Below are 21,620 nucleotides of genomic sequence, written 5' to 3' on the forward strand. Positions count from 1 at the left end.
TGCGAGCCTTCACATTTAAGACGGCCTTGGGTCTAAAATTCAAAGTAAAAAACTATTAGTAAAGAGCGACCCTTGTCAATAGTAACTGAAACTCTAAAAAACGAAGTTTTGATTATAATTCATGTAAGGTCAAAATCTATTAGTTATACTGATTTTAAAAGTGCAAAATTACCAATTTGGAGTTGCTCATCAAAAGGTATCAGCAAATGGAAGCTTGCATAATTTTACGAAAGGGGTTAACTCGCCAAAAGGGGTAAAATCATAATGAAAAATTCACCGTGGAATTCAACATCTATGATATCTCTAAAGGTGCTATCTACAAATTATGATTTTGTATCCAGACAAGAATGTTAACGCATATGTTTCCTTCCCCAGGGATGATTTATTGCATAGTACGGCAGCCGTCAATTATTGAAAGAGGAATCATTAGAATGACAATTTAAAAGATCTAAGGAGTTTTTAAGTAACAAACGGATCAGGCATTTTGGCCCAAAAGGGGCCAAAATGTTGTTTAGCAAGTGCATTTTCCCGAAAATGGCTAACTCTATCCGGTGCATTTCAGTATAAAAGGCCCGACTAGAGTGCAATATCCATTCAATGCTAAACATACATACGGTCTATGAAAATGAGCCTATATATAATAATATGCCGTTTATCCAAGGAAACTGAAGAGTATCGCATAGTTTCACACCATTTATTATGGTGCTCCCCTATTATTGATATATTTTGGAAAATTATACTTAATTTTGAAATGCAAGTACACTCAATGCTCTCTTTATCTTGAAGCATTACCCTGCTAAAGTCAAGATTTGCGGTATTAAAAACGAACAGAAATTGAATGAAAAAAAGTTTTTTTTTTAAGAGAGACATTAAAACTGAAAAACGTACAGTCATTATAGGAAAGGAGTCACCCCCCAAACTTCACAATCTTTATTTTAAGATGTCAGGTCCGAAGTGCCGAACAAGGGCATTTTCCCAAACAGGGCAACTGTTATCGAGCATTCATATAACTTACCAGTCTCAAAGGCTATACTGGCGTGCGGTATACCATCCATTACTGAAATAAATGTTGTCCATTTTAAATAAACCATTGCTATAGACTGTTTATCCAATAAAACTAAAGGCTATAGAGTATCACAGAGTATATATAAAAAAATAATTATATACAAAATATATATACAATATATACGAAATTACTGTCTTCGCAGGTGTAATAGGAAAGCGTTCATCCCTCAGCACACATGCTACACACTTCATCCTATATATATATATATATATATATATATATATATATATATATATATATATATATATATCTATAGGATGAAGTGTGCAGCATGGGTGCTGAGGGACGAAAGCTTTCCTATTACATCTGCGAAGACAGTAATTGAGGAAAATTGTACTACATTTTGAAAAGTAAAACACTAAATGAACTCATTTTCTCGACACATTGTTCTGCATACAGTAAGATTTGTGGTAGTAAAAACAAACAGGAATTAAATAGAAAAAAGGGAAGAACATCATTAAATATTAAACCCATAAAAATTGTTCCGTTTGTATGGGGGAGGGGTGCCCGATCCATATGCTAAAGTTTGAACCCTTCCCCAATTGACTGGTCAAACACAAGGGTAAATGGAATGGGATAAAAAGCATTTTTCACAATGCCTTAAGAATTGAAAAACATATTGATAGGTTTTGTAGTTTAAACTATAAAAGCCCCGTGTCAAACGTTTTAAAAGACAATTGTACAAAACACTTGCAATTACCTATTAACTAAATTTGTTGCACTAGTAAATGTTTTCAGGTAAATTACAATAAAACTTTTGCGTGATAAGTGGATAATTGAAAAGGGGACAACCTTCCTCATATACAGAATAGTTTTTGTCCATTTTAAGTTTTAATGTTGCTCTTTACTTTCGTTTGAACATGTTTATTTTTGTTAACTATTTAAAAGCCAATTTTGAGCTACTAATCAGTCTTATGAAAGTATTAGCTTTTTACCTCTAGATATTGTACATATTAACACTTTGCTTGAAATTCTTATGAAACAAAAAGCTTTCCAGTTTTCTATTTTTAGCGTTGAATTTGTTTTACATGTTATAATTTTAATATTTAGGTTCCCATCACAAATGGACATGCTGCACAGACCGCACTTCCACTTGCGAAGCAGTATAATTCACCTGCTGGACTTTATAGTGAAGAGTCTATCGCAGAGACACTTACTGCCCAAGCAGAAGTCCTGGCACAGGGTGTCTTAGGGTGAGTTTATATCTTTACATGTTTCAAAAACATTTCCAGACGTTTGATTCTATTGACAGTGAGATCTTTCAAATATGGAGGTTCATGCCAACTTTTGAATTGAGCTGGGCCCAAACCTCATCACAGTAGATGTTTAACTAGCTTCGATAGCTATATCGAGTCAAAACCACAGTTAAATACATTTGAATTTAACCAAAGCTCGCCTGTTTAAATACTCTGTGATTGGCTACAATCTTTTACACTATTAAATAAAAAACAAGTTTTTTAACTCCAAAGTAAGGAGCGACATTAAAACTTAAAACGAATAGAAATTGTTCCGTATGTTAAAAGGGTTGTCCCCTCCTCAAGACCCCGCTCTTTACGCTAGTTTTACTCTTTGTTACAACTCTACTTTTTAAAACAATAAAAAATACTTTAGCGTAAAGAGCGAGGTGTTGAGGAGTGGACAACCTTTTTAATATGAGGAATAATTTCTGTTCGTTTTAAGTTTTAATGTCGCTCCTTACTTGCAGTTAAAAAAAACTTGTTTTTTTATTTAATTTCTGAGCGTTTTTAGATTAATGGATGTTTTGATTTTGGCTCACTGCACGTGAATAATTAAAACGAAATTTGCATATTACTTTTTTTTGCTAAATTGCTTTCTCATAGTTTTGGTCGGACGATTTTGATAAAAAAGCAGTGGGGGAGGAGGCCTAGTTGCCCTCCAATTTTGGTTACTTAAAAACGCAACTAGATTTTTATTTTTTTTTACGAAAGTTTTTGTTAGTAATAAACATACGTACCTTACGAATTAACTTACATAACAAACTTCTATATTTGTGTATTTTTATTACGTATATGAGGGGGTTCGCCCCCTCGTCAATACCTCGGTCTTTACACTAAAGCTTGAATTATGTCCCAAATCTTTAAGAATGATCCCTGAATCACAAAGGCCGTTGAATAAATAGTTGAAATTACTAAAAATACATTAGCGTAAAGAGCAAGATATTGTGGAGGAGACAGATCCCCTTATATGTGTAATATCTTATGTTCGTTTTGAGCTTTAATGCTGCTCATTGCTTCCAGTTGAAAAAAAATTTATTTATTTTCTCGTTTTTTTTTTATTAAATAATGCTAGAAAATCCTGCGCCCCCTTCATGGAAATTCTCTTCCCTCGTGATAAATTCCTCCATGGAAATATCCTCCAAAGTAACCCCCTCCCTTGACCCACCCCCACCCCAACGCGAATAAGTCCCCCCTGAAAACGTCTGTACACTTCATAATAACCATTACTATATGTGAGCCATGGTCAAAGTTTGTAACTTACAGCCCCTCCCCCGGGGAATAGGGGGATTAAGTCGTCCCCAAAGACATAGTTATTACGTCTTCGACTAAGCTAAACAGAATGGCTATCTCAAAATTTAGACCCGGTGACTTAGGGGAAAAAGTGTGCGTTAGAGGGGGTCTAGGTGCCCTCCAATTTTTTGGTCACTTAAAAAGGGCACTATAACTTTTAATTTCCGTTAGAATAAGCCCTCTTGCGACATTCTAGGACGACTGGGTCGATACGATCACCCCTGGAAAAAACAAAACAAAACAAACAAATAAACACGCATTCGTGATCTGACTTCTGGCAAAAAATACAAAATTCCACGTTTTTATAGATAGGAGCTTGAAACTTCTATAGTTTGGTTGTTTGATACGCTGAATCTGATGGAGTGATTTTCGTTAAGATTCAATGACTTTTAGGGGGTGTTTTCCCCTATTTTCTAAAGTAAGGCAAATTTTCTCAGGCTCGTAACTTTTGATGGGTAAGACTAAACTTGATGAAACTTACATATTTAAAATCAACATTAAAATGTGATTCTTTTGATGTAACTATTGGCACCAAACTTCCGTTTTTTAGAGTTTCGGTTACTATTGAGCCGGGTCGTTCCTTACTACAGTTCGTTACCACGAACTGTTTGATTGGCTGTTACCAAGACTACAATAATAACTAAAATCTAGTTGTTTCAGTCAGCTATTACTGGGTTTTGGTGACTAAAATCAATGTTAGTCAAATCTAATTGTTCTTACTAGTTTTGCCAAAGATTTTCAACTCCAGAATATAATGAAATCTAATAATGTAATGTCTCAATTACATCTATACTCGTATATATAAAATCAAGTGTGTGTGTCTGTGTGTGAGCTGTGGTTTTTGAACCAAAAATTTTAACATTTGCAGAAAAATATTTTTAGAAAATGAGTTCATTTAGTTTTTCGAACAGATTCTTCTAAATAAATGGCAAAAATCCCGAGATGATATTTCAGTTTATCTGCTCTCTTTTAAATCAAATGCTGTGTAACATATCACCTTTTGAATTACTACAATGATAATGATTCGTTATATCTAAGTGAATTATTTTTGATAGAAATGAAATATTTTTCAAATGAAAGAGAAAAATAGTACCAAATTCAAAGATATTTCGCAGGAATTAAGTGTTCGTTCAACATTTGCAAACGTAAAGATAACTTTAGCAAGGTCTTCAAAATATTTTATGATCAGAATTTCGTTAAACAACGATAATATGTGGAAATTAGTGGAATGTTTTTATCTTGAATTAAGTGAAGATTCTTCTTTTCAACATATAGTTTTATGCCTTGTTGATAAAGACAGATATCTCTTTTATTTCTTGTTTGCGTCGTACCAAACAGTTCGTGGTAGCGAACTACAAAGTAAAGAACGACTCAGCCCAATAATAACTGAATTTCTAAAAGAGGAATTTTGATAACAATTAATGTATCAAAAGAATTGCGTTTTTATGTTGATTCAAAATATATTAAGTTTGTTTTCAACCTTCAACGTTACGAGCCTGAGAAAATTTGCCTGGTTTTCAAAAAAGGGGGAAACGCCCCTAAAGTCAAATGACCCTAATCATTTATTTTATTATTATTATTTTTACCAGGGGCAATCGCACTGAACCAATAGCTCTATGAGATCGGGAGAGGGTTCTTTAGAGTTGAAAGTTCCAGTAGCTATGCCTCATGGGATGACATGATCCCCAGAGACCATGGGGAAAGGGTTGGAAGTTTGCCAATTTGCACATAGTTTACATATAGTATTTCTCATTGGGAAGTGCATGGATATTTTCTGCGTGGCGGTAGGGGATTTTCCACGTAGAGAACTTTCCGTGGGGAGGAACGTTTCCGGACGGAATTTTACTCGGAAGCGGGAGGGGAGGGAACTTCCCCGTATGATTTGAAAAACGGCCGAGAATTAAGTAAAAAATGAGATCATTTTACTGACATTACGGAGCAATATTAAAACTAAAAACAAATTGAACTTATTCCGTATATGAGCAAGGCTGTCCCCTCTTCAATCCCTTGCTCTTTACGCTATAGTTTGACTTTTTGTCACAATTCCTTAAGAACGACTCCTGAAACAAAAGGGCCGTTGAATTTAAATGAGAAGTATTTTGAAAAAGCTTTAGGACCTTAGCATGAGGGGATTGAGGAGGATGCAATCCCCCTCACGTTCGAAATAATTTATGATCGTTTTTATTTTTAACGTTGCTCCTTACTTTCAGTAGAAAAAATGCTTTTTTTATTTATTTAGTTGACATTATAGAAAAAAAGGCAACCAAAGTTTGTTCAGCTATTCTGATATGTGACTAGTAAATTATTAGTCAATACTACTTTAGGTAAGTATTCACAAGGCATATATTTCTTAAATTGCAATGGAAATACTTATCCGAATTAATGACGAAGAATCGATTACAGATAAATTTAATTACTCTACGTTTCCTTCCTCTAACTCGTTAAAAGTAGAAGACTTTTAAAGACGCATGAAGCTTATAAAGAATTCGTTCGACAGCTTTAGACCACCCACGCTCTCACTTATGTTTGAAACACCAAAATTTCCTTATTACTGGCAGAGCCATCTATACGCCGATTCATATTTCTTCTGAGTTTTATGCAAGTTTCATGAAACTTCCAAGTCAATATGTTCAGTAAAATGGAGCAAGCCTATTTGTTTTAATTTTCAAAATGTGTCACGAACCCACCATTGCCGTAACGTAGCTGAAACCCATCATAGCATGCAGTTTAAAAATTTAATTTCTGTTTTTTTTTGTTTTTTTTTTTTAATTCTTGTTCGATTGAAGTGTGAATTCGAAAATTGCATGAAACGACGGAACATATTGGAATAAATTGTACTAACCATTAAACATTCACATTGGGTACCTATCTTCCCCCTCCTTATTCTGCGCAAGTGTGCTATTAAATTGATAATAACGACTTCTCAAGAACAAATACACCCCCTTTTGCTTCAAAGACCTCCAACCCTAGGAATGTTAGGTTCTCCCCATTAAAAGATGATCTGTAAGTATTTACTGATATATGCACTTATTTCTACTTTTAAATGAAGGTTTCCAACTATTTTTTGTAGCCGTTTGTTATGTATAGACTACATTAATGTTTAGGGGTGAAATGGGTTTTCTTCTGAGTTCTATATTTAATAATAAATTTCATAAACAAAAAACTACTTCAACAGAATCTTTCCCATAAGGCTCCATGGCCGGGAAAAAACAAGGGAGAAAAAAATACCAACACAAAATATATAAATAAAATCTAAAAAAAATCCAGTCGCCCAGGAAAATGTGGGCCTGAAACCTTTTTTAGGGTACCAGACATACTCATCAAAAGGATCTCTGATACACCTTCTTAGTGGTGTACCGCTGGTTAACACGTGTGACCAGGGCGACTTAAAATGCTGATACACAAATTGTATTGTATTCAAAAACTGCTTCGGTTTCTGGATGCGCATCGATGGATGCGCATAGTCGTATGTTTCGGGACGAGACGTTCTAGCATGGCAGAACAAGGCTATCAGATAATTTAAGTATTTAGCTATCTCATAATGTGGCTCAGACACTTGCCGAGTCAATCGACCTTCACACCCAATACAAATGACCTAAAGCACAAAATTTACCAACAATGTTGGGTAAGCATTATAGATATCTTCGACGAAACGCCAATTATTACGAGTTTGAGTTTTTTTTTAGATACATTTCTATACTTAGCCTTAACAGGGGAATAATTTTAAAAAGACTTTACTTCATATTTTTTCCGTCCGGAGTAATTACTTCCCCCCAGCCTCCTCAACCAACTGTATCCTCTCCACAAATGGCCTAACCTCTGCGTTTTCGCAGATTTTAGATACGCTTTTAGGCTTAGTTTTGTATTTCTTCTAACCTTTTCATTTCTAAGATGTAAAATATTATTTTCAAATATTGGTTTTCTTTTTTGAATTGTTGCCCATGCCACTGCGGTGTATTCTAAACGGAAACAATATAAAATTTCCGTCCGCAGCAATTACTTCCCCCCAGCCTCCTCAACCAACTGTATCCTCTCCACAAATGGCCTAACCTCTGCGTTTTCGTGGCTTTAATATGAAGTTTTAAGATACGCTTTTAGGCTTAGTTTTGTATTTCTTCTAACCTTTTCATTTCTAAGATGTAAAATATTATTTTCAAATATTGGTTTTCTTTTTTGAATTGTTGCCCATGCCACTGCGGTGTATTCTAAACGGAAACAATATATGAAGTTATCTTATTCTTGTTTTGTGGTTAGATGACATCCATAATGCGTCTATAAAATAACTATTGTTCTACTAAATTTTATCTGTGGTTGAAATCTGTTATATGCTTAAATATTCATTAAGCTTAATTTTCAATTTTCGCCGCTTATTATAGTCACAACAGAGACTCCAAATAATGTATTGGATTGTTTAAGAAGCTTTTGAAAAAGTTCTTCTTGAGCTTCTTTTTGTTTGATAGTTGGACATATTGACTTTTTATATGGCTTTATTGGAGCCCTTGCTTCTTAGTATCTTCAATCAATTAAATTAAACAGGTTAAATTAATATGAAATAAAAATTTGATCAAATTCTATCAGAATAAAACATACCATAGTTCTTTCTTATGGCAATTTTATGAAAACATTGAAGCCATTGCCTTTGCGATAGGGGCAAACTTAGGATGTTTTTTGAGTGGTGGGGGTAATCCTGGACCAATTTTCTGGGGAGAAATCTTGTAGGAATATTTATTCGCTGGAAAATTGTCATGTTTTTTTCTGAATATTGCAAAATATTCTGTTTCTGTGTATTTTCATTTTCCTGAGGGAAGAGGGATGCCAGAGCAGCCTCCATCCCTTCTCCTTTATGCGTATGTTACGCCTAGTAATGACTATTTTGAAGGGAGGCTGCGTGTCAAGTGACCAGAAATGCTTAGAATGCTTACAAAGTCTACTTAAAAAGTCTGCTAAAGAGAAGTATCTTTCATTTTGTTACTTAATATATAGCTCGGGGGCAGTTTTTCTGCTGCTCTTTTTGTCAATATGAACTTGAAAAATCAACATATGTCGATTTGATATCAGCACGCATGTATTTACATGAACTTCTTGAAGAAGTGTCAGGAATTTGTTTAGAAAGAGCTGCTTTAAGATTAAAACTTAACAAAGTGAATTATTCCGAAAATCCAAATTGAACTGTACAAATAAAGGTCTTGAAAACTGGGCCTAAGTTAGTGTTTTTCTTCCCGTTTTCAGTTTAATTCTGGCCTTTTACTTGCTTTTTTAAGTTTGCAGTTCTACAAAATCTCTGCTTAGTAGACCAATGCTTCATAAAAAAGTTTTAAGTAGAAAAGAGAGGGTATGCCTTTTTCACTAAAACTTGAACGGAATAATTTTCTATTAAACTACATCTAATGATAAAATCTCTAGTTTTTTAGCCCCCGAAGAAATCCTATATATACATATACGATTTTATACAAGTACCGTATATATATATATATATATATATATATATATATATATATATATATATATATATATATATATATATATATATATATATATACTACTTGTGTCTTATAGCCACCACACTCAAGAATTGAAATTAGGTTAATCATAATGAAATATACCAAAATATGATGAAAATATAATCCTTTAATAACAAAATTATGGAAACTGCAACGAAGAATTATGGAAGGTGGGCTACCCATACCGTATTATACTAAATACTAAATACGTCCTAAACTAACCTAACCCAACAAAAATGCCAACTAAATATTTAATTAAAAAGTAGCTACTATGTAGTTTCCTACTGAGCCGAAACTTATATTGTCTGGTATAAAGGCCATGAATATATATATATATATATATATATATATATATATATATATATATATATATATATATATATATATATATATATATATATATATATATATATATATATATATATATATATATATATATATACATATATATATATATATATACATATATATATATATATGTACATATATATATATGTACATATATATATATGTACATATATATATATATACATATATATATATATATATATATATATATATATATATATATATATATATATATATATATATATATATATATATACATATATATATATATATATATATATATATGTACATATATATATATGTACATATATATATATATGTACATATATATATATATACATATATATATATATACATATATATATATATATATATATATATATATATATATATATATATATATATATATATATATATATATATATATATATATATATATATATATATATATATATATATATATATATATATATATATATATATATATATATATATATATATATATATATATATATATATATATATATATATATATATTGTTTATGAAGATGCATTTAGCTGAGCTGTTAATCTAAAAATTCGAATGATATTATCTTTATAATAAGAACATAAGGGTCGTCAAGTGTTTTTATCTAATATGTGAGATGGACTTCCGCAAAATTTTGCTTTAGGAGGGGTCCTGACGTTTCTATGGGTAGGAGAGGGGTGAAAACATCAACAGATCTTCTTTAAAAGAATAAAGATCATCCAGAGACATCACTGGCGCAAAGGTTGTCGAATCGACGTTTCAGTTGCCGTTTCTTTTTTACAATGGCAAGTAGCAAGCCTGTTGCCCGACCTTGCCGCAGTGGAGATCGACCTCTAGGCTCTGTATTGTCAAATAGAGCATCAATCCACAGGGTAGATCTTCTTTACCCATTAATAATTAAAGACACTTTCTTGAAAAGACGCTGCTGGCGTGGGAGATGAATCCATGGTTCTCCAATCAATAGCTGGTGATTTTAACCCTGGACCAACAAATGCACCTGACGATTTTTTCTAGCTTTTTATTGTAGACTTACTGTTCGACACAAATCAATTACCTTGAAACAATTATTAAACGCGGAATATTTTTTGTACAAAAAAGAAATATCCTGTCTAATTATTATTTCAAATTATTTGACTTTTATCCAATGAATAACAAATAAATGTATGGAATTTTTACGTTTCTAAGGGGAGAAGGAGAATGAGCCCACACAAACTCTTTCCTTTGCTATGTCACGGACTCTATCTTAGTGTAAATTGCAATTAATGCTAACTTTTCTTTTTGGTTTGACATTCACACCATCTATTTTCTATAATACTCTATTTTTCAGAATTAAGGATTAGAAATATAATTCCTGGCCAGATATTGCATTCGTGCCAAAACTTCAACTCTTAGTCTTCTTTCACTTTCTGTAACAATATTTGAGCCAAGATTGACAACTAGTTAGCATTAAGGAATTTGAAATCTAAAGAACAACCGCGTCTTTGATTCTAGAAACGCTTGTATTTTCTTATTTTCTAGAAAATCGAAAATATAATCAGCTAATTAAATTCATCGAAAAGAACTCTTCGATAGTGGTGCAACCAAAAAAAAAAAAAAAAAAAAAAGGCTTGTCAAACCAGCGTTAAAAAAGACAATTCAGATGCTATGATAATATGTATTTTTGGAACAAATGGCTAAAAAAATACTTTCCTCTAGTTATATTGTCCCATCGCTGAAATGTGCTGGGTATCGCCCAAAGTTGGGCTCTTGTTTTGCCCCTGAACAAACTGTCAAAACTATTTTAACATGTGAAACTAATATAGGTTAATTCGTTTTGGAGTCATTTTAAATAAAATAAATTGATTGAGAATCGTTAATTGACAACTTCACAAAATTCTTCCCTAGGCTTTTTTTTGTGTGAATGGTCCTTTGGAGGTTGCCAAGTATTTCGTTTTCTTTCTGATTTTAAACATATACATCCGCCTACGTCAGTAAAACTTTGGCAATTCTTCTTTAATTCACTTACCGTGGCGCATCCGCGTTTCCAAGCTTCTAATATACTAGGCATTGTTGGAATTTGACCTAAATATAGATTCAAATTGTTCGTCATGCTTGCCTAATCATTTATGCAACGTTTATGTACCCTAATGGACTCACTATAGCATAAGCGATTTATATTTCTCATGATACCAACCAGCAAGTATTTAAGAGCGGCAATTTTACTATAATAATAATATAATAAATAAAAAAATAAAAAAACAACAAATTTTGAATGCTTGAATTCTTTCAAGAAGGAAGCTAAGGAATAAAAATCATTTCAACTAGGAAATTTGCATGGTTTAGCAAAAAAAAAGATCCATGAAAGAAAGTATTATGCATCGGTAATAACCCAATGCTCTCTTTCGCTTTGCTATTTCTCTCTCCCCTCCCTACCTTCATCTCCATCCTTCCCTTTCTTAAAAAAAACTTTTTACGCTACGGGAGTTCCCTTGTCTTCTGTCTTTTAAGTGTTCTTCCAGGATGGTGGTATCAAGCCAATGATGGCAGAAACTTCAACTGAATGATGGTATACTTTAATCCACGCTGAATGCGCTGAAAGATTAGATATTATCAAGAATTTAACATCAGTAAAAGTAATTGTTTGAAACAGCCACATACATATGTGGCTCTGATTTCTTGAAATATCATGATTGCCCCCATACTGTGTTTTAGTTCGCCAGTTTTCACTTTAATAGACTATTAATTTCCCTCTCCCTATATATTCAACTTGCATAAGTAGTTAAAAACCTGCCTGTTTCCTCTCTTGGTAAAAATGAGCTCAAGTTCTGTGCAACTTGGGATTGTAACTTCATCTGGAACATACACAAGTTGTAAGTATCAGAGAGGGGGACTTAACTCATTCATTATTTCTCTACGTTAAAACTTTATGGCTTAATCAGTTTCGGTTCAATTTTCTTCTTCTGGAAATGTCACTATCTGCCGAAATTTGCAACTTCATATATTTCATGTAATAAAAAATATTTTATTTAAGCTTCATATAACAAAAACATGAGGATTTGTAGCTTTCTTACACAACATGTTATTAGCGCAAGAAACTTATAGTTTCCACTGCATTTGACAGTCTGAAGTGTGCCAAATCCTAATTCGTATTAGTTACACTGTTACTAATAGGTCGTTGGAGCACAAAGCCACCTTTGCCCAATACAGCTACCAAAGCTCCTCCTCCATTCCAATTACTGTGTTGCAATCCTTTGTTTTTACTTAAAAAGGTATTAGGCATAATTTAAACTTCCGGTCAATGAGCCGTCTCCAACTGTTCAACTACTATTGGCTTGACACAATCAACAAAAAAGTGCCTGTTGGCTAAATTTTTAATGATTATTTCTCGCTTAATATATTCTTAATCCACCTCCTCCTGGATTTGTCAACTATAAACAGTATAAAAATGTGTATAAATTTCTAGTCTTCATTAGTATTTAAGATAGTTTAGGATGAACGAATGAACTGATTGCCAAGCCGTCAATTTTAGCTATCAAAACACAGACATAGTAAAAACTATAAATTCAAAAAAAGAAAACACTTTCAAATATTAACAACACAAGACAACTACAGAAAAAAAGAAGAGAAAAAACAAGACATTCACAACTGAATACCACTATGGCATGAGTACTTTCCACCACTGGTAACCTGTTCTTCTATGGTTTTCATTGGGTTTATTATCCTGTTTTTTTTTCCGGTAATATTTGAATTTCCAGACCAAGGTGGGAGTTTAAGTAGATTTTATGCAAACCGAAAGAAGGTGCACCGGATATTATTTTTGTCAATTTTGTTAGCATTTCCCACATTGGAGAGCATCAAAGAAATTTGACAAGTTAGGGTCTAGTGAATCAAAGTCTGGCCTTAATAGAAGTGGCTTAAGCTGTGCAGATTCCGCGATACATCAGCTACAGTAAAAGTTGATGTTTGCCTTTGAAGCATGAGCTAATCGAAAGTCCAAGGTAAATTATATGGTAAAATGTTTTGATTGAGGTGGTATCGAGGGGTACAAACAGACCAAGAGGATCATATTTCCAATTAAGCAGTAAAATTTCAGACTGTCCGGGAATAAAGTCGAGTCTAATCTAGCATATTCTCTGGTAAGGAGATAATAACATGTAAATATAAGGGCAAATCATATGGTGTTTCTGATATTTAGCAACCCTCTTCACTTCCACCTGAAAAATAATTTTCTCAAGGTATGAAGCTCATATTGAACTATATTCCCTGTATAATTTAATGTTGAATTATTTAAAGTTCTCTTTCACCCCCTCTCCCTGCCCCACTTGGTCAAACCGCTTCTTCACTTCTTCACTCAGTTATTACTAAGCAAATGTTTAATCTTTATTTCAGTGTGAACTTCAAGAAGAATGAGCGGCAGTACGATCCAGCGCAAAGTGAAGTGCTGAAAATGATCCAGGAAGCAGATAGTGCTCCAAGAGCACACGAAACAGGTATCTCTTGTGAACCTGTGGAGTCCCCCCGAAAAGGTTCTCAAACCCCCTTAATCCAGTCGCATGCTTTTAGAAGGCTACAGAATGCATTATTGACTGAGCAGAAAGGTAGGTCACCTGAGGCCCCGTTTCCTGTTGCCTCACAAAAAAGATAATTACAAAAACGTTACTAATGAGGTGAATACTTCAATGACAAATGACAGTCGGATCATTGGAATTAATTTTAAGGGATGGTTTGCTGGGTATTTTAAACCATATATTTAAATTATTGCAGTGAATTTCAGTATTTGAATTTCAGTATTTTGAATTTCAGCTTTGAATTTCAGTAAGTTTGAAAAAAAAATATATGCTGCTGTCCTGCTTTGATTTTTATCAAAAATCACTCCCAGATTTTCTGAGATTCACTCTGACATTCTCTGAGCTTGTTGATTCAATTCTGGATTTCTTGTTGACTACCCCTTGTTGTATTAAATTAAGCGTTTCCTGTTACATCACAGAAAAAAAAATTGTGATAAAAATCTTACACATGAGATGGATACTTTGATAAAAAATGACTGTTGGATCATCTGAATCATCAAAAATATCAGCAGTAAAATTACTACGAATTTTAAGGGATGCTTTTCAGGGTAGCTTCAATTCATATATTTAAATTGTTACACTGACTTTGATTTTCTTACCTCAGCAACTTTGAAAAAAAAATTATATGATGCTATCATGCTTTTTCTTTATCAAAAACCGCTATCAGATTATCCAAAATCCATTCTGAGATTTTCTAAGCTTGCTGGTTCAATCCTGGATGCAGGATTAGTGATGAAGTTTGTCGGTATGAATAAATAACTGCTGATTAATTTCTTTTTGATTACGATTTGTCTTATGTGGATCAAGTTCCTTTTATTTTGAGCGAAGCAACTATCAAATTATATTTGCTACCTAAACTGATACGAATCAGTTTAGGTACAAGTCAGTCTGAAAGTATTTCCTAAATTTTGGCGGTAAATTGTTTGATTTAGAAACTTATTTAAAACTAATTAAAGCCTATTGAAAAATATTCCAAAATATTATAGTTTACTAAATTTTAGTTGTTATTGTTGTAAGTAATCAAAAAAATGTTGATATGTTTCCAACTTACCAACAATTTTGAAAAAGAAAGAAATTGCCTAGAGTTGTCACTTTTTTTGGGTCTCTTTCTAAATTTTCTAGTAATATTTCGAGAAATAAATTGAGAATTAGAAGAAAGGAATACCTCTCTGACTAATATCAACATTCATTACGAATTTACTGCATTGAAACAGCAGCATAAACACGTAGCTTCAGATTGATACAATCTACTAAATTGTTTCTACTAATTGTGCTCTACTATTTCCAGCATTTGATTTCCACTGCTCATAAATTATAGGGGCAGCTTCTATTTATTGTACTAAACAATGAAAATACTAATATGTTAACATTGATGACTCTTTCAAACTATATGGAAACGGGACTTGCGTGAAAGGTGAGGAGCATGTTGATATGTTGTCATCACGTGGGCCGTATCCAGGGATTAGGTGGGGAGATAATTGTTTAGAAGGATTTTTGCTAGCACCAAGAAATGCCAAACTTCTTATTATAAAAAAAAGGATAAGTTTAAAGCTTTTGGAACATTAATTTAAACCTCCATTTTTCTCTGGATACGACTTTGATCATGACCTTGATTTTCTCGTCAATATAGTGGCAACTTCTGGTGTCTGTGGTAAAATCTTAAGAGCCTGACTATTTAGCAAAAACTTATAAATAAAATTAGAATAGTATAAATTATCGTAACAACAGTGTAAAACTAAAAAAATATAAAGATAAACCTTACTTGTGGAGTCCAAAATTTTACTACGAGGATTGATAAAAAGGTCTGTGAATTATCACTCCTGTTTGCCTAATTTTTAGCTTGTTTTGAAACTTGTACAATTAACAGTAGTTTTTCCATTTGGCCACAGCAGCGTTGACTCAGTAAAGAATCGTGGTATAAAATGCAAAAAAGTCCAAATAAACGATCTAAATTCTCTGGAAAGTGAAAATAGTAGTTCTTGGAAAGGTATTTAAACCTTGAAGAATTTAAAAAAGCGAAATTTCAAGGAGTTTCTTATTATTTTAGTACTTTAAATATTAATCCTAGTGATAAGGTAAGTAGTAATTTAGAATTTAACCTGTTTGATTTTGGTACTAATGCCCCTTAGTTAATTTGTGTTTTTGAAAAGTCTGCCGTGGTGTGATTGACTAAAATTAGACTAGAAATTTTTTCAATTTGGTAAATTTGGTTTTACAGGAAAAAATATATAACTGCAAAGATGCCGCTGACTTTTCACGATAAAAAAAAAAAAAAAAAAAAAAAAAAAAAAAAAAAAAAAAAAAAAAAAAAAAAAAAAAAAAAAAACAATGTAGGTGTAATTTTCCAAACGGTAGAGAGGAAAAAGTGTATACAAGATTCTCAAACTTCAAAGCAGAAAAAATTCAGTTTTTGAAATAAAATGAGCCAAGTTGTAGCCTGACTTTCACCATTAATAATTCAGGGCCAGACTATAATTGAATTATTTGTATATATTTGAATTTTGAGATGTTTAAATCCTTTTCTCTGTCTGAGCTTGTTTTCACTGATGACGGTTGTTGACTTTACAGTCGAAATATTCTGGAATCTGTTTGTACTTTTTTCCTGTCCACTTTCATGGAAAAAAATTAGTCTTTTTTTTCTTTGTCGTAATTTTAGTTTTTGTATAGATGAGAAATAGATATCTTGTTTAAAAAAAAATCAAAAACGTTTCAACATACGTATTTTGAGAAATGACTTCCCGAAACAGATTATCAGCTTTTTCTTTTCGAATTTTAACTGTTAGTATGCATCTTAATAGCAATTTAATGTAACTGTTTTATTTTTTCTTCTTTTTTTGTAATAAAAAAATATTTATTGATACAAAACGTAATATTTGCGTAACATGTTATTGATATTATATCCTGTTTTTATTTCAAATCTATATTCTACCTCAATTTTTCTCAACCTATTTAAGGTCTCGACCACTCCTCCCCCTTAAAAAGGTAATTTGCCAAGTAAGACCCTACAAGACTTCTTAATAAATTATAATTTGAGCCTAATTTTTTTTTTATAAGTACATTATTTATCGATTGATACTCATTTATTCATTGTTCGAAAGCCCTTACTTTTGGATTGGTTTTTACATTGTATGGAATCAATTTTTGCAGTTATCAATAGTTGTTTCGTAAAAAAATATTAAATTTTTTCTAACTAACTACGACTCTTGTCCTTGGGATCACAAAACCCCTCCCCCCAGTGGCTGAACCAAGGTTGAGAAACGACTATCTTGCTGGAACTTTAAAATTGAAGTTTATATAGTATTTAATATTTATGATTATTCGTTATGGTTTAGTTCATCATTTTATGGAACCAAAACCCGGTGCCTTCCAACCTCGAGTTACAGCCGGTGCTCTTGCAGTTAAGCCACCTTCCAGGTCGGCTCCCATTCAAGCTGGTCCGCAATGCGATAACTGCGAGAAGATTCTTGTGTAAGTCTGTCTTAGATGACACGTAGGATGTAGATTCTATGTTATATCCCTCTTTAAGAATGACGAGTTTGCATATGCCTGCACAAGACATGTTCCACAAAGGATGTGTGTCATGAAATGTTTTTTTTTCATATCACTGTTGTTTCTTGTTTCCACAATACTTGTTATCGCGATTGTTGCATGCACACCTCGTAAGTAAAAAAAAAAAATAATTTTTTCAAGAGAATGCGTAAACTAATTTTAGGACTTTTCTGCTGGTTATGGGCATACCTAATGCATAGAAAAAAAACAAACATGCAAATTCATCCATAAACACTTCGATTTAAACGCTTATGCACAAAAGCAGACATGCAACTTATAAAGAATTTACACAAGATGTACGAGAAATTTTTAAAGATTTAAACGAAAATACGGGTTAATACTTTTAACCATATCTTTTTAATGAAATTATTAAGTTTTCTTGGGTTTTACTGTTCGATGCATCTTCTGTGACTAATTTGAAGAGTCATTTAATTAAACTTCACCAAAATTGTCCCATACGTGGTGTGCACGTGACGGCCGCTTTATTTTCTAAGGGTGATACTGTTTATCTCTTTATTTGAAAGCGATGCTTGAATTTTTTGCTTTATAATATCAGCTATCTGTGTAAGATTTTTTTTTCTAAATATAAAATGCTCCAAATTTATATAGATGGTGCTTTTATCAATTGGTATTGCAAGAGAAAATAGAAGGTGATAAAATAGTTATGGAAGTACAAAAAGTCTCTTTGATTTTAGTACAAAGCTTAATATTTCCTTGTTTAGTCATTTTGGCTAAGGTCCGAGGCGGTGAAGATGGCTTACCCGACTAAACTTAACGACACTGGAAAAAAATTGTTTAGATTAAAAACAAACGCTTTTCAAATCATGTGGAGGCAACGCTGACCGTCCAACAAAACTATGTTCATTTACAGTGAGGAGCCGGCTATTATGTTTTTTGTTTTTTTTTAAGACTAGCACAGTATGAGTAATCTACAAAGTTTCAGGGCTGGGATTCTTGTAATTTTGGACGGACCTAAACTAATACACCTAAATTCACAAATAAAATAATGTTCTTCAATTGTTTAAGTAAATTTGCTGCCCCCAAAAAATGTTTTTTTTTTGCTTATTCAGTATCACCCTTGCTTGCTCCATAGTTTCTTTTCATTATGTTTATATGTTTTTGTGTGTCCAGATCCCCCTGTTCCTGCTATGAGTAGTCGTCCTGTTGGCGTTCGCCCTGTTGAACCCCCGAAGACAAAGCCTAAAGATGACGATCCTATCAACGTTCCAGACTTGACTAAGTGCGGTGATTGCGATAAAATTATTGTGTAAGTTCCACATCTCTACATTCTACGCTTTAGAGACGCTTGCTCCCACAACCTCACTGTCTACTATGACTTCTAGCTTGTACTTATCTGTTTTTGTTCCTTTTATTTTTGCAGGTTTTCCTGAACGAAGGATTATTTGTGTGTACATGAAAATTTTTATATTTTGGATAGGGAGAAGGAGAGAAAGAGGTTGCATTGAACATTATACAAGCTTTTTTCCGCTTTGATAAATCAAGAAAAGCCTTAAAAAGTCTGAAAGACTCCCCAGGTCTTGAAAAGAGTTTTTACTTATGTGTATGAATTAGCAGAACCAAAGTAGAAGAAACTGGTATTTTTTTCAAGTTCTACGTAGAAATACTTCTTTTTGGTAGAAATACGTTTCTCTATTTTTTATATACCGAGGCACGAAAGGGTAGGTACAGTAATTAAACATAGAGATTTGTTTTGGCCATTGTTTTCCTTGGTTCTGGGTAAATTACTCGATATTGTTGCATCAAAACCAGTGGCGTCAATTAGGGATGGCAATGGAGCACATGTCTCCAGACTCCCCCTTATATTTGAAGATTCCTTTTTTAGTATTTTCATTGAAAAACACCTTTTATAGTATTTTCTTTGATAAAAATTAAAAAACGTCAAATTGGCTCCCTGTCCTAGATATTCAGAAATACATTTTGCCCCATAAACTTTCATGAATTGACGCCATTGACCAAATTAACATCGTTTTGTTGACATCCAGACTTACTGTGCCAGATACTTTATTGCAGTTGATATGCCGCGGTCTTTTACCGCGTTCCACTTCGAATGAAGTAGCGAGCGGTACTAGAAGGTATTCACATAAAAAAAGGACGAAATTCCTTAAAACGAATAATAATAGTAAGATGGCTTGAACTTTTTATTTTTGATATGTAGGACTGTTTTTCGACACCAAGAAATGTTGTATCAAGATCTAGCCCTGCATGTTTCATTATCTTAATTGTACCAAGAATATGTAATCTCTTCAAAAAGATATGTAAGTTACACGTGCATAGTAGAAAATGGCAAATTGAAAAAAAAATATTAAAAAAAAATCAAGATAAAATTTGCAATAAAAAAACTGCTATAAATACGACTCGATTCCATGAAATTCTTCACACTAGACTGTTGTGTTTGTAGCCATGGTGTGTAGTTAGTTCCTAACAAATGGCATGAAAATTTATGATTTTTCACAAAAAATCCGGTGGATTTTGGACGGCAAAACTTATTCAACCAAGCATTCATTACAGATAATTACAAGGTGCACACGTAAAGTGGAGTAGTGAGAAGCATGCTATTGAGATAGTATGTATACCATCCATATTGTATGTATATGTGTGTCGATATAGTATATATATATCTATTTTATTCATCTACTCCAAAACCCGTTGTACAGTCAATACTGCACCCAACAGCAGAGAAGAATCGAAAAAGAGCTAAGAAAACAAACTCACTTCACAACAAGTAAGAAGAAACGACACTTAATGAAATGACAAATGATAGCAGTTTACATTTACATTAAATACAAATTATAAAAATAGTATGTTGTCCCTGCCCCCTCCTTTTCTCGGAAGCAAACCGATCTACTTGGAGGTTTACTGGCTAATGAATGTGAGGGGTGGCTCAAGATGTAGATCTTAGAAGTTAGCAACTAACAAACATTATACATCTTTTTAAGCTGTACTTCTACATGATTAAAAGACAAATTTTATTATGAACAGCTCAATTTAGTTAAGACGAATGCTTCCAATATATTACTGAGAATATATTTTTGAAGTGTATCTTATAGATTGTCTATTATTATGTATAATTTGCTCCAACAAAAACCGGATTTAGCTTTCGTGTAAGAGTGCTTATTTGTTCAAAATTTTAAAATAATTCTCAGTATCTGTTTTGTGCTAAAAACGTATTGATTGAACTATGTTTGGAAGCACTAGAATGATTTTTCTTACAATACCAGTTTTTTGTCATTATTCAACATTCTTATTTCTTAAGATCGTATCTTCTTAATGGAAAAACATAGTTTATCTGACATATAGAATTAAAACTTTCGCTAGAGGTTATACTAAAAAAAAAGGAATTTTATTATATGTAAAAGTGCTAAATTTTCATATTTTCATTTGATATTTTGAATAAAAATGCTATAAAAAAATTGAAATTTTTTTTTCGGAAAGAATTGCTTAAAAAGTTCTTACTTCACTTGTAATATTTAATTCAATATAGTCGATTTTTTATTTAGTTCCCTCAGTTTTTGTGTACAAGAGATTTTTGTGCGGGACTTTCGGTATTTAAAATAAAAAAGAATAAGAAATACCAAGAATAATAAAGTATAAGAATAAGAAAGTATAAGAATAAGAAAGTACCACAATATACTCTGCGCTAAATTAGACATGAATTCATTTTAAATCTATTGTGAAAGGTCACATTAGGTAAAATATCCTAAATAACTAAACTTTTAAATATGTTATGAGCAAAATCAGCGCAAAAATTGAATAAGAATCAGCACCAAAAAAGTAAAACTCTGTTTAGCTAAATATAAACTTTGCGTTTTCATTCCGCTATGTCATTGCATTACTTAAACATTGTTTCCTTGTTTCACTAACTTGCTGAATGTATGGTGGATTTAAATATATGATTAAATTAAAAAAAAAAAACTAGTTTTTTCAACTGAAAGTAAGGAGCGACATTAAAACTTAAAACCAACAGAAATTACTTCATATATGAAAGGGGCTTCTTCCTCATCAACGCCCCGCTCTTTACGCTAAAGTTTGACT

The 21,620-nt window shown here is 32.4% G+C and overlaps 1 protein-coding gene across 50 annotated transcripts in view; it reads left to right on the forward strand.

Moving 5' to 3' along the window:
* LOC136031858 (PDZ and LIM domain protein Zasp-like) overlaps positions 1-21,620 on the forward strand; it is a 152,556-nt gene that overhangs the window by 45,806 nt on the left and 85,130 nt on the right. For 22 of the 50 annotated variants that reach the window (XM_065711727.1, XM_065711729.1, XM_065711737.1 and 19 more), the window contains 3 exons: positions 2,117-2,259; positions 13,840-14,048; positions 18,699-18,834. In XM_065711727.1, coding sequence (XP_065567799.1) covers positions 2,117-2,259; positions 13,840-14,048; positions 18,699-18,834 — 488 coding nt within the window. Of the gene's footprint in view, positions 1-2,116; positions 2,260-13,839; positions 14,049-17,350; positions 17,487-18,698; positions 18,835-21,620 lie in introns of all 50 variants that reach the window. The other 28 variants (XM_065711738.1, XM_065711765.1, XM_065711749.1 and 25 more) reach the window with 5 other exon arrangements.

Source organism: Artemia franciscana, chromosome 10 (assembly GCF_032884065.1).
Source record: "Artemia franciscana chromosome 10, ASM3288406v1, whole genome shotgun sequence".
In the NCBI taxonomy this organism is placed as follows: Eukaryota; Metazoa; Arthropoda; class Branchiopoda; order Anostraca; family Artemiidae; genus Artemia; species Artemia franciscana.